The sequence below is a fragment of the Primulina eburnea genome, chromosome 1, assembly GCF_022965805.1.
Source record: "Primulina eburnea isolate SZY01 chromosome 1, ASM2296580v1, whole genome shotgun sequence".
Taxonomy (NCBI): Eukaryota; Viridiplantae; Streptophyta; class Magnoliopsida; order Lamiales; family Gesneriaceae; genus Primulina; species Primulina eburnea.
In genome coordinates, this window is record NC_133101.1 from 162,378 (window position 1) to 177,106 (window position 14,729).

At 30.3% G+C, this 14,729-nt stretch overlaps 1 protein-coding gene across 1 annotated transcript; it reads right to left on the bottom strand.

Moving 5' to 3' along the window:
• Window positions 1–1,345: 1,345 nt before the first annotated feature.
• Window positions 1,346–3,442, bottom strand: LOC140825066 (probable adenylate kinase 7, mitochondrial). The gene is made up of 4 exons (XM_073186624.1): window positions 3,083–3,442; window positions 2,630–2,770; window positions 1,952–2,185; window positions 1,346–1,759 (listed from the first exon to the last, which is right to left on the bottom strand). The coding sequence occupies exons 1-4, from the start codon at window positions 3,407–3,409 to the stop codon at window positions 1,595–1,597; spliced, it is 867 nt and encodes a 288-aa protein (XP_073042725.1). The 5' UTR covers window positions 3,410–3,442; the 3' UTR covers window positions 1,346–1,594.
• Between the last annotated feature and the right edge of the window lie 11,287 nt (window positions 3,443–14,729).

The following is a 14,729-nucleotide window of genomic DNA, read 5'->3' on the forward strand; positions in this document are numbered from 1 at the left end:
CATTTGAATCATCCAGCTGAACGATATCATCAAAAAACGAAGCTCGCCAAAAATCCAGTTTGGCTAAATTTAGTTTCAGTTTCTTTCTTGTGTTTGCAACTTCACACGTGAGTAAATATGTTAGAAATACAATAACAAGTTTTGTTAACCTTAAAATAAGATTGCGAACATGAAATGTTCCAACATATTCTACTGTAGAAACAATATATGACATAATTCTTATAACAAATATAATTATAATTATAATTGATTAGCATTTGTTAAATTATTATAGCTTTTACATATGATATTTTAATATATTTATGTAATTATTTTGAAATCAAAAAAATTAATTCAACAAATACAAAAAATAAATTTTTTTAGCGAAGTTTATTTCTTGAGTAATATTTAAAATTTTAATGGTGAAAATCAAACTAATAATTTAAAATTTATATTAAATAATTATTGTACGAGTTTATTTAATTTTATTTGATATTTACCATGCATTTTCATTTGAATATATATTCCATTACATATGTTGATTTATTTATTATATTAAAATTATATTTAACAATAAATTAATAGTAATCAATGTTAGTCTAAAAAAATTGATTCATTTATAAAATTAATTATGCGTTATATAATTCTAAAAACAAAAGATAAAAAAAATTACGTATTAAATATTGTTTAAATTTATATATTTTATTATCAATATTATTATTTCATTATAAGATTTTAAATTGATAATTATTTTTTCTTAGTGTTGACACAAAATGGATCCTCGCTTCTCAAGAAATCACAGACGAGGGATGGTGACCTTGATGAATGAGATTCGCCGATGAAATCTATCCACCTTGACTTCTCCCGGTCATCTCCAACTTCTCTAAAGCATACTTGGATATCAAACAAGAATGGAAGCCTAAATGCTGTAAGATATCAACTTTCTCGTGGACGTATGAATGAATAGTGAATAAACCCTTCACTCTGGAACCAGCAAATTCAGTTTACCAAGTGGCAGAGATGAGAGAACGTTGTTAACTTCAGCAGTACTGACATGCAAAGGCATTAAGTTGTGTGTTTTTCTCTTCGTACTTTTTCTTCCCTCTTCTTGAGATTGCGTTTGATGTACACGCAGGAAGAATCTGTTGCAAACGAATTTCCTTTTTATGTACATGTTATCGATCGATTTTCCCTCGGTAGTTTAGCTCGTTTCTTCTCTGTTTTCAGATTTTTGATCAAAACCAGAAAGGAATCATATCGTCAAACAACCCCATTAAACCAAACTATAGTAACATAAGGAAAAAAACAAGAGTGCGATGTTCACAAAGCTTACTTAGTGGGCAAAAATATTTTCCAAGAAAGATGCTACCATGAATTTACTCATTCAATCTCATGGAATATACCGTTTTGCAAAATTTTGCTCTCGGCTCAATCAGTTTACACTCAATTCGGTAAACATATACTCAAACAAAAAGAAGACAACAGACGTCTCTCAAACAAAACTGGATATACTTGCAACAAAAACCATCCAATGAACTCTTTTCTAAAACACGCATATTCTTGCAGATGCATACAATCACACCAGGGTGAAACAATCAAAATTAGTTTGCCATCATCATGCAGTCAATTTCTGTGACGACTTGGCCCTCGATGAGACAGAACTCATGTGCTGCAGCTGCAATGCAGCCAGAAGACCTGGCCAGGTATCTCCAGGTGCACCAGCCACTTGAAAGTCTAGAAGTTTCTTCTGTTGCTTGTAGTATTCTTCGACAGGCTTCCTCTGAAGAACAGCAAATTTAATACAACAGCATCGTGAAAATAAAAGTAATGACAAAGAGTCAAGGCATTATGGGGTCAAAATCACAGGTGTTGAAAAGAAGTTTTAAGGATTAGCCAAAACCCCATATATATATATCAAAGGCAACCAAGATTAAAGGGCCATTGTGCATGATTTAAGAGATAATGGAGGTACCAGTTCCATATGCACGCGAAGTTTCTCCTTCCAGATGGCATCCGATTTGGAGATGGAGGGTTGCAAGCGACCAGCCTCTGGATGAAAACTTAGATTAAATCCCGAATTAGACATGCGATGGAATTCTGGTGCAGGAGAGTAAATTCCGTTGCCTACAGGCTTCTTCACCGAGAACTCATCTGAGCACTTGAGATTCAGCACCAGATCAATATCAGCTATTTGGTCGAGTATCTCCTTCGAGGACAAAAACAAAGACAGGTTCAGGAATTACTGTAAAATGATCAGATACCTATCATAAAACAAGTTAAGAAAAAAAAACAAAAGAAAGGAATGTCACATTTGTGAAAAGAACGCACCAGCTTCTGAAAAAATAAAATATTCTCCATCCTAAGGAGAACGGGATTCACATGCATGTGTAAAAACTCATAATTCATACTTTTAAAATAAGAACCAATTGAAGTTATTACTCAATCAAATCTTGATCATTTGAAAATTATCACATATCCGGAAAATAACAACGTGAGGAGGACTTCAATTCGAAAATTGCTCCATAGCTCTTTATCATTTGAAATTATCAGAGTACATAGGTCATCCAATATCTAAAACAGTAAGATATCCAACAAAAAAAGGGAAGGGGTCGCCGTTAAATGATATAAGAAGGGGGCAAGTAATACTTACAGCTTGCACCCTGGTTCTGGGAATTCCATCTAAAATGAAGCCACTTTCACCCCTGCAGTAACCTTCTTCCAGTCTCTTTGACAGAAGCCCAAAAATTACATCTTCCGGAACTAGCTTCCCTTGGTTCACCGAGCTAGCAATCTGGATCAACACCAACTCATAGGACAATTACAATGTCAAATTCTAAAATGGAAACATGTCCCAAAGAATAATCATAACCAATGTCCCAGCAATAGTATGGTAGTTAAAAATAAACAAATCCAAAAATTGTAAATTGCAAATTCATGCACCTAAAGATGACTTCAATTTCTTATACACTTGATCATTCCTTCTCCAACAAAAGAGGATTATAAATAACAATCAAAACTTTCAAGATTTCATATTTTTCCGTAAGATGCAACTTTCTTGGAAGAAACAGTGGGGCACTTTAAAGCAAGGAAATTGAAGGCACACCTGTTTGTAGAGAGGAGAGTTAGGATTGAGTTCTTGACGCACAAGCGAGCCCATGGAAATATGAGGAACCTCCAAGAGCTTCGCGAGCCGCTCCGCGTACACGTGTCGGTTCACCATTGGGTCTCCCATGATGACCCACTGAACGCCCCTTCCCACGGTTTCCCATTCCTCTAGGTCCTCCATTCCTTTCCGCTGCACTTGATCCTCAACATCGTCGTAATCGTAGTCCAGCTGAACGGCGGAAGCTGATCCGTAGCGGCGGCCGTTTGGCAGACGCATCCGAGTGGACAGCCGCGCTGCCACGCTGATCCGGCGGAACACTGACATGGCGGGTCACAGATTCGGAAAGGGTTTGGAGGTACGGAGATTTGTGGTTTTAGAGGGCCACTTTGCATTCATTAATTGACATTGGTTTTGTGTGATATTACAGTATCTGCCACTTCCATGGGAAATTTGCATCTGTTACGTCTATGGACCGGAGCATACAGAAGATAATAATATATACGCAATTGTTAATCAATTTCTTTCTTTGAAAGTTCTTAAAAAAAATCTTTAAAAGTTTCCAAAAAAAAAAAAATTTAAAAAAGTCATAAGTAAAATAATATGTTATTTTTGGGAAACTTTCCAATCTGACTCGTAATCCAAACAGTGTGAATTTTCAGCTCATTTCAAAAAATAAATTGGTCGAACTAAAGATAAAATGTAGCATTTGATATTGCATGTCATTACGAAAAAAGAATATTGTTTTATCGATATATTATGATTTTTTGTTAAGTAAATCTCTGAATTTTTCTACAAAACATATTAGCTTTGGTAATGCGCGTTTGGAGGAGTGCTTAGCATTATGTTTTTGATTATCACAACAAAGATCATGATGGTATCTGGTTTTTATCATTGCAGTGTTTTGTCAAAATTTTTATCAAAATATAATGATTTTGTATGATTTATCAAACTAACCCGCTACCCAGCCTCTTCTAGGGGTGGGATAAAAATGAAATCAAATTTAATCAACATTTATCTCCTTTCGTTTGTCTCTCAGAACTCTTGTTGTCTTCCTCAATACAATATAACAAGAGTTCTGAAAGATTATTGTTTTCTCCAGTTGTTGCGGAGACAAATGTTGTCGAGCATGGTCAAAACTCGAAAAGGAGAAACTTTATCCTTCCAACAAAAAAAAATAGTAAATAGCACAAAGTTTTGTTATGTGTATCTTCTTAAAAGTAAGGATGAAGCAATGGAAAATTTTGTCCATTACAAAAGTGAAGTTGAAAATCAAATTTAGCAAGAAAATTAAGGTGCTAAGAAATGATCGTGTAGGCGAATATGTATCATCATTTACTGAGTTTTGTGCTTAACATGGTATCAAACACGAAAGAACTATACCTTATTCTCCTCAACAAAATGTCATTGCGGAGAGAAAGAAGTGCATTTTAAAAGAAATGATGAATGCATTGTTATTAAGTTCTGGTTTACCTTAAAACATGTGGGGTAAGCTATTATAACAGAAAATTACCTTTTAAATAAGGGGTTCCGAAAGAAGTAAGATAAAAGTCCATACAAGTTATGGAAAGGTAGAGGTCATTCCTACCAATACTTGCGAGTGTGGGGGTGTCTTGCCAAGGTAGTTGTACACACTCCAAAGAAAGTAAAGATAGGACCAAAAACTCTTGATTGCATTTTCATTGTATATGCTCAAAACAGTAGTGCGTATCGTTTTCTTGTACATGAATATCAAATACCCAATATTCACCAAGAATACGATAATGAAATCAAGAAAAAAAGTTTCGTTCTTTGAACACATGTTTCCTTACAAATCTAAGGAAAAACCAAGTTCATCCAAAATATTATATGAGACGATTGTAAATAAACATGAGCTTAACCAAGATATTGAACCTAGACGTAACAAAAAAGCTAGGACTGAGAAATCCTTTGGTCCAGATTTCATCACTTTCATGATGGAAAGTGAACCTGAAAGCTTCAAGGAAGCAGTGAGTTCATCTGAGGGACCTCTATGGAAATAGGCTATCAATTCTGAAATGGAATCCATTTTACAAAACAATACGCGGGAATTAGTAAATCTTCCACCTGGAAGCAAACCACTAGGCTGTAAATGAGTTTTCAAAAGAAAAATGAAATCAGATGGAACCATATATAAGTATAAAACCAGATTGATAATCAAAGGTTATCATCAATGCAAATAGTTTGATTACTTTGACACATGTTCTCCTTTATCGAGAATAATCTATAATCATGTGATACTTGTGATTGCCGCCTTGCGAAATCTTGAAGTACATTTAATTGATGTAAAGACACCTTTTTTAAATAGAGATTTAGAAGAAGAAATTTATATGGAACAACCTAAGGGATTTTCTGCGACTGGGCAAGAAAATAAAGTTTGTAAACTTGTGAAGTTTCTGTATGGCTTAAAACAAGCACCAAAGCAATGACAAGAAAAATTTGATAACCCCATGATAGAAAGTGGATTTAAATTCAGTGAATGTGACAAATATGTATACATAAAGATTACTGAAAATGGACATGTCATTTTATGTCTTTACGATAAGATGATTAAATCCACCAAGAAGTTATTAAACTCAAGATTTGACATGAAAGATTTGGGCTTAGTCGATGTGATTCTTGGAATTAAAATTCATAGAACATCCAAAAGTCTAGTTCTAAATCAGTCACATTATGTGGACAAAATACTTGAGAAATTCAATAAAGATGACTCTGCATTGGCTAGAACTTCGATAGATACCAGTCAGCATCTATCAAACAATCGAGGTGAGAGTATATCTCAATTAAAATACTCTCGAGTCATTGGAAGTCTGATGTACTTAATGAGTTGTACAAGACCAGACTTAGCTTATGCAGTAAGCAAATTGAGTAGATTCACAAGTAATCCAAGAGTTGAACAGTGAAAAGCAATTATCAGATTGCTAAGGTTACTTAAGGTACACTAATGACTTGTACTGCATTATACAATATATCTCGTTGTCATTGAAAGATATAGTGATGCTAACTGGATATCTGATATGAAAAGCTCAAAATCTACAAGTTGATTTATATTCACTTCAAGAGGTGCAACAATTACATGAAAATCTTCTAAACAGAATGTAATAGCTAGATCCATGATGGAATCTGAGTTTATAGCTCTCGACAAATGTGCTGGAGAGGCTGAATGGCTCCGTCAATTCTTAGAAGATGTTCCAGGATGAGAAAAACATATGACATCTATTTGCATACATTGTGATAGCCAATCTGCGATTGGAAATACACAAAATAATATGTATAATAGTAAATTTAGGTATATACGTCATAGAAACAATATCATTAGACAATTACTCTCAACTAGAGTTATCTATGTTGACTATGTAAAGTCAAAAGATAATATAGCGGATCCACTAACCAAGAGATTAAACAGAGAGTTATTTGTGAAATCGTCAAGGGAAATGGGGCTCAAGCCTCTAGAATAAATTGGTGCGAAGGAAAACCCAACCTACGCTGATTGGAGATCCCAAGAACTAGATTTAATGGACAACCTAATCGCATTGATTTGGTATCACTGTGGGAGTTATCCTTTGTCCATTCCTATTATGAAACATTGAATGTTGAGGATTAGCTTACAGCTTTTAATGATTCTGATGAGAAGAATATAGAATCACCTATGTGAGAGAAAATTGGGGCCGCTTCGAAGAAATTGTTAGGCTCAATTCTAGACCCTCTCGCAGAACCATGCATGTGTTCATGGCCAAAAAGAACACGATCATGAGAACTAAATAGTATCAGGGAGAGTCTTGTGTATAGTATGTCTTAATTTTCATAAACGGCAGAACATTTCAAGGACATCATGTCTACTGGTCAGCTAGTAAAGCAAATATATTTCATAAGGGAAGGTTCAAAGGATAACACCTACCTATCATATACAAGATTCAACTGTAGAACTTTGCCACCAAGATTTGTATCAATTTTCATTCTTGTGGGGGGGATGTTGGAAATTTCAAGTCAATTTAAAGATTGAATAAAAATTATGTCTCCTGAATGTGGGAGTGTCTTTTGACTTTCTACATTCTTGAGTTAATTGAAGACTTTTGGCTCTTCATATTCTTGAGTTAATGGAAATAATATTTGAGTTAATTAATCTTGCATGACACTTGGTGTGCATTTTAGGACTTATAAATTATAAATAGTCTTCATTTCCTCTTTCTATATGCATATAAAAATGGTTTTTACAAACACTGAAGATCTCTTTCAAACATTCTCTTTCATTTCATATTGTTAGTTTTCCATTTGGCATCCGTTAAATTTCGGTGATAAAGTGAAGGTATGTTTTCGGTTCGCCAGTGTAGTTTCTCCATGCTAAGTTGCTATGAGGTTTTGCCGTTATATCCTGGGAAACAGTTGTCCGCTGAGATCCTCGAAACACCATCGAAGGAGACAAACCTATTTTAAGGAAAATTTACTTCGTACCGGACTCGGTTTGATTTACTGTTTTATTGTTGTTATTTTATACACGATATTCATACTTTCAATAGTATGCTCATTTTCGTATATTGTTTTTGATTGTCGACTACCGAGACCTCAACAAGGCCTGCCCAAAGGGTGAATTCCCTCTGCAAAACATGGATATACTTAATCAACGACAGTGGTTCGAAAACTTTTCATTTAAAGATTGCTTTCGTTCCCTATTTCTATATTTCTGTTATTAACAATTTGGCTAACATTTCTTGCTCTATTTAGCTTCGATTTTGGAAGTTTTGAAGCTCGAATTCATCTTATATTGGTCGATTTGCGGGCTGTATCGAGCGAGAATTTTACTCATTCGATTTTGTTCGACTTTCGACTCATATATCACATTAATATTATTTAGTAGTTAGTCTATTGTTATAGATTATGAAATTGTGCGAATTTGAGATAAAATTAGATCTCTAAAATTGTGTCCATTATTTAATTGTGATTATTTAAATTGTCATAATATTGATGTTTATGAACATTTTAGTTTGTTTTTAGTCTAAAAAATCTATTGTTTTGAATTTTGGAAAAATAATTCATCGGTGTGATAGTTGAGAATTATTTATGTTACATTTATTATTGGATTTTTATTGTGATTTCTCCTTTTAGAAATAAACGGAAGTTGAATAATTGTGAAATTAGGTTTTTTTTTGGGGGGGAATTTTTTAGATTTATTATTGTATGTTTCTTGTTGGATAACATCATGAAATGAAGCAAAGAAAAACTATGGAATGATATATTTTAAAAACATGTTAAAATAGCTCTTTTATCAAGATGGTAGGAAGATTTTTAGTAAATTCTATGATTATTTACATTAAATGGAATGGGTGTTGATTGAAAAAATGATAACAATATAATAATTAATGAGTCTGATTATAAGAAGAATTGAAAAGTATTGATTCAATATAATATTAAATAATTTTGTTCCATATTAAGAGTAGGTCTCTCGTGAGACGGTCTCACGAATCTTTATTTGTGAGACGGGTCAACCCTACTGATATTCACAATAAAAAGTAATTTCTTAGCTTAAAAAGTTTTTTTTTCATGGATAACCCAAATAAGAGATCTATTTCACAAAATATGACTCATGAGATCGCCTCACACGAGTTTTTGTCTCATATTAATATCCACATATTTTTATTTTTATATTTATTTGAACTAGAAAAATGCACGTGCGTTGCACGTAAAAACTTAAACTGCTGAAAATATATGTGCGAAATTTTGATAATATTTAAATGAATTAAAACATGACTAATAATTTTTATCAACTGAAACAAACTAAGCCATAAAAAATAAAAAAATCATGACCATAGACGGTATATGAATAAGAGAAATTATCTTATCCACTTGACACACTTTCAAATATGCTTCTTGGTTGATTTTGAGAACTCAACAACTCTTTGTCGTAGTTTGTTATAATATGCATATAACTATTTTAATATGCTCAGCAAGTATCTGATCGTCTTTAACATATATTATGTTATTTACAATCCTTATCCGGGATCTGACATGCTCATAGTTTGCTTCTTTATCACGACGTTTTTTCGGTTTTCTACATTGTTTTTATCTGATAATCTTAGTTTTCTGGCTATTTTTTTGTTGTTAAATGATTTTTCAGCTTTTGATAATCATCAACTATAACAACTAAGAAAAAATGTTTTTATTCGCGATAAGTTTTCACTGTGACTAAAAGTATGTATAACTTATATATTCTTCAACAACATAACCAATGAATGGTGTTGCACCTTCTTCAAATATTGTGATATTTGTGATATCATTTTTATATATTTAGTATCAATATTATAAATATATAGCTATAAGGTTAATAAATTTTTAAAAACTATTTCTCAATCACTGTGAGAAAAATAATTGAAATCTCTTCAAATGGTCATATCTTTGAATTGTGTCCTCATTTAATTTGACGCAATTCAAGAAAGTCATCTTCATCGTCATTTTTTGGAAGCTTTGAAATAATGATTGCGTGCATCATGTCATGAGGATGATATAGTTTCAATCTCATTTGTTGTGTTTAGAATGTAATATTATATCATTCATTGAAACAAAATAAATTTTCTTCTATCGAGCTTATATTTTTTTTTATAATATTTTATATCTTGTGGAACGATATACAAACTTAATTATTGTATTTTAAAAATATTGAGAAGAGATACGAATAATGTAATTAAGATATGCAAATGAGATATCATTCAAATATATGTCAAAGTATTTGTTATATTCAATATCTCATCTAATAATATAACCATTTAGATTTCATGGACGAGGAGTTTTCTATGATACCATCATATATGTTATGAATTAGTGGTTAGACACTTTGACTAAAAAAAAAAACAAAAACAATCTCGTAGTCACATCGAAATATATCGAGATAATATTGGAGGAAATAAAGTGAAACTGGCTTAATGTCTCAATAAAATGCACAAAATTGATCTATTATATCGTGTCAACAAAGTTTTAGAATTGTTCTCATACCATTATAAATAGAATGAGAATTATGCACAATTTGTTTTTTATGTATTTTTTTTTCTGAATGAAGAATTTTTTTCTTTTTGAAAAACTATTTTATTGAGAAATATTGACATTTTATATGACATTCATATGTCGGACAACCATGAAGTAACAACATAATCATTATATAATACTTAATGTATACATACAATTCTTCAATTTCTTCTTCATTGTGCTTCGTTTAAATTTAAATCTGAATCATTCTTGATCTTAATATTTTGCTTTAAATATGATTTAATATATATGTATATGTTTCATGTTACTTAGTTGAACCCAATTTCAAATATCTATAAAAAAATGTGCTTGAATTATATCATACAGAAATTAGGACATAGTATGTAAAACCGAGCGCTTGTCGCTTTACCAAAATCTATATTTAGTAGTAATGGTGCAACTCAAATCTTTTAAACTGCACAGCAGCTCAAGCACCACGGTTCGGCCGCTCTACCAAGCAGGAACAATTATTGCACCCAACAATCTCCCTCTCAATAATTGCACTATTCGCAATCAATGGGAATCGAACCCGTGACCTTGGCTCTGATACCAATTGTATGGCCGAGCGCTTGCCGCTTTACCAAAAGCTATAGCTAGTAGTAATGGTGCAACTCAAATCTTTTAAACCGCAAAGTAGCTCAAGCACCACGGTTCGACCGCTCTACCAAGCAGGGACAATTATTGCACCCAACATAGTAATACACAACATTATTTTTTTTATTTAACATGTTTATTTTTTTTTCATTCACTATGTTTGTCTTAACTTTTTTGTTCAAAATTTGACGCATTTCGTAGACTATATGTATGAAAAACCAAAAAATTATATAATTCACAGAAACCATTTATTATTCTCTTCGTAGAACAGAAGACCCAAAATACGTGGCTTTGATTGGTATACTCTTATACTTATTTTTATAAACAACAAGACACATCATATAATATCAGAAAAATCAATTACCGCCAACAATACTAACCAAAACGAATAAAAAAATCATAACACAAACAACCTCGATAAGGAAAAAATGATAACTCAAAGTTTAAAAATAATTTATTTAGTACAATAACAAAGAAATTGAAGTATATACGAGCAATAAAAAGTATAAATCACTCTCAAATTAAATATTAACTCATATTATTCATAATTTGTATAAATTTTCCAATATTTTTTTCAAATAAAGAGAAGACACCTTATTAATGTCATCGTTTTATAGATATTCATTCCACTTCTTTAAAAAAACACAAATGAAAAATGGTGCCTTGAAATCATAAGAAAACCATTTAGAAAAGGAGCCGTACAAATATAATACAAAGTCATACAATTTTTCTTAAACCATAGAAAAATATTATACTATCGACAAATATATCTAGCAACAACAAAGCATGTGTTAACTTGTGATATAATTAAAACTTAGAATCATGCATAATCATTGAATTAGAACAAAATCGCATGCCAAAAATATACTGGATATTATAGATTTTAATAATTTATCCATATTTGTCGTTCATCAGAGGACTCTTAGACCTACCAAATTTTGTAGTTCACCTATTATTTTCATAATAGATAATATCACAAAAATAATATAAGCAAGAACATAAAAACTCAAATTAAAATGTCTTCTATCAATCTAAGTAAAAAAAAAATTGATTAGAGAATATAATAATGTCGTAAAAAATTTAAATATTGATTTATGGACAGAAGTTTGGAAATACAATTGTCTCAATAAATAAAAAATATTATCTCTTGATATTCTGAGACATAACGTAAAAACGAAGAATTATTTCAATTTTTTTAATATTTTATAAGTCACTTCAAACTAAGTAATCTAAGCAAACAGAAAACATGCATTATGTGTTTAAAAATTAACAAAATATCTCAACAATAAAAAATTGAAAAATTACCATTTTTGTTGGATATTTGATTTTGTTTCTCTTTTCTTCGTGCAAACAACAAATCACATAAACAATCCAAAAACAATTACATGATCAATACAAATGACATATAACAATCAAACATGTTAACGCTATGGTAAAAAAAACTCCTCATTGCAAGAACACAAAATGATCAAATGGAGCATATTATTTAGTAATATTTATTTAGCAGCATTTATAAAAAAATTGACTAAATAACTTAAAAACAGTGTTTGAAATCACTTACGTACAAACATTTCTCTCAATCACATATCTATATTCACACATAAAGAGTTTGAAAATATTTTTATTCTAAATGGGAGAAAGAAATTTTGTATGGCATTAATATTTATTAATAATTTATTTTTATTCAGTCCGACTCATCTCCCTTTGTCTTCCTATTATTATTTGACGGCAATATATAAATTTAAGTGATTAAAATTAAATTTAAAAGTAAATTAAAATAATAATTTGTTTGATTGAGTTAAATACACTATTAATGATCTTATTAAACTAACATAAAAAAATGACTTAAATAACAACATTAACATGACAAATTGTAAAACAAAAAAAATAATATAATAGTAAGCTCACAAATGAAAGTCATATATTTAATAGATTAATTAATAGATATTATATTATTTAATAATATGTATTTAGCATCATATATTGAAAATTGATTAAATAACTTAAATGTTTGCAATTAAATCACTTACATACAAACATTTTCTCTCAATCACGTATTTTGTTGATACATAAGTAATCTATATATATCTACCTTCTAAATGGGAAAAAAATGTTTTATATGACCTTAATATTTATTAATAATTTAATTTTATTCAATCACACTCATCTCTATTTGTTTTCCCATTATTACATTAATGTTCGTAACATTAACAATTTATTTAAATTTATAACATTATGATAGTGATTTTCTGTGAATTTGATGTCAATGTAAATATTAAAGTAAATAATTAAATTTAAAAATAAAAACATATTAATGATTATTATTAAATGAATATATGAAAAAAAAATATATAATTATGATAGTGATTTTATGTGAATTTGATGTCAATGTAAATATTAAAGTAATTAATTTTAAATTTAAAAATAAAAATTATTAATGATTATTATTAAAAGAATATATGAAAAAGAAAATATGTAGTAATTAATTTTAAATTTAAAAATAAAAATATATTAATGATTATTATAAAATGAATATATGATAAACAAACAAAAAAATAAACATGTATTTATGATAGTGATTTTCTGTGAATTTGATGTCAATGTAAATATTAAAGTATTTAATTTTAAATTTAAAAATAAAAATATATTAATGAAATGATTATTATTAAAAGAATATATGAAAAAGAAAACGTGTATTAATGATTATTATTAAATGAAAGCAAGGATATTTATGTAAATTATTATTATTAAATGAAGGTACGGATATTTATGTAAATTCACAATTCACATTCATATATTTAGATTAGTATTAGCATATAGATATAAATATAGATTAAACATCGACATATAAATTTAAAATTTCTTATTTTCTGTTTTGTTAAATATAAATTTTTTTTGTATTATTTGTAGAAAAACTAAAATTATGAAAAATATAATCAATACATAAATTATAAAAATAAGTTCGAAACCTCTATTAGCATAATTTTTTGTATTATTTATTTTAATAAAAGAATGTATAACACTATTACTATTATTTATAAGGTATTTTCACAAAATCAAATAATTTTATAAATAATATTATTACATATTGATTCGAATCATTAGTTGTTGAATAAATACTTTGATATTATTTGTAGTCATGCCATGAAAGTGAGTGAAAGAGTAATAAATAATAATTAGTCAATGGATTAATAATAATTAACTAATTACATAAAATGAAGAAAAAATATCATTAGAGTACAATATTATTAAGGATAATAGAGGAAATTCACAATTCAATCCGTATATTTATATAGATATAGATTTTCTTCTAATAGTTGGTCTGTCTCGTTTCTTCCGCACAAATAATTCAAAACAACGGATTCTTCTTCTTATTCTTACTCGCAAATAAACTTCGTGTCTATCCACAAAGTCAAATCGCGTTTTGATGATTGCGGAGGTGCTGATGGATTCCGACGTAGATGGGTTGCTTTGCTTGGAGGATTTCGTGAAGATTGTAGAAGGCGTAGGAGAAGAAGAGAGGGCGAGTGATCTGAAGGAGGCCTTCAACACCGCAGGAGGATGCATTGCGCCAAGAGTTTGAAAAGAATGCTGAGTCGATTGGGAATTTGTTTCGAGGAGTTTAGATTATAATGTCCGCGTAGCTTGAATGATATTGTTTGAATGATACATATATAATAATGATCTTCTAACATTTGCTAACACCACTGCCGCATCAAATGAATAATTCTCCCCCAGTGAATCATCCATCCATTCCTTCAATCCCCTTGCATCCTCTGACGCCAAAACATGCTTGATCTCATCGGAAAATTTCACAAATTTCACTTACCCTACGTCGCCTTACGTTGTTATCGGTGCTTTCCTCGATAAAACCTTTAGCAAAATCACTCCATAAGCAAATATGTCAATATTAGGGGTGATCATACCTTCATTCACGTACTTTGGTGCCAGGTGTTAAATGTCCCACATCGGTTGGATAATTAACCTGAGAGTTGTATATATGGGCTTGGACAATCCTCAC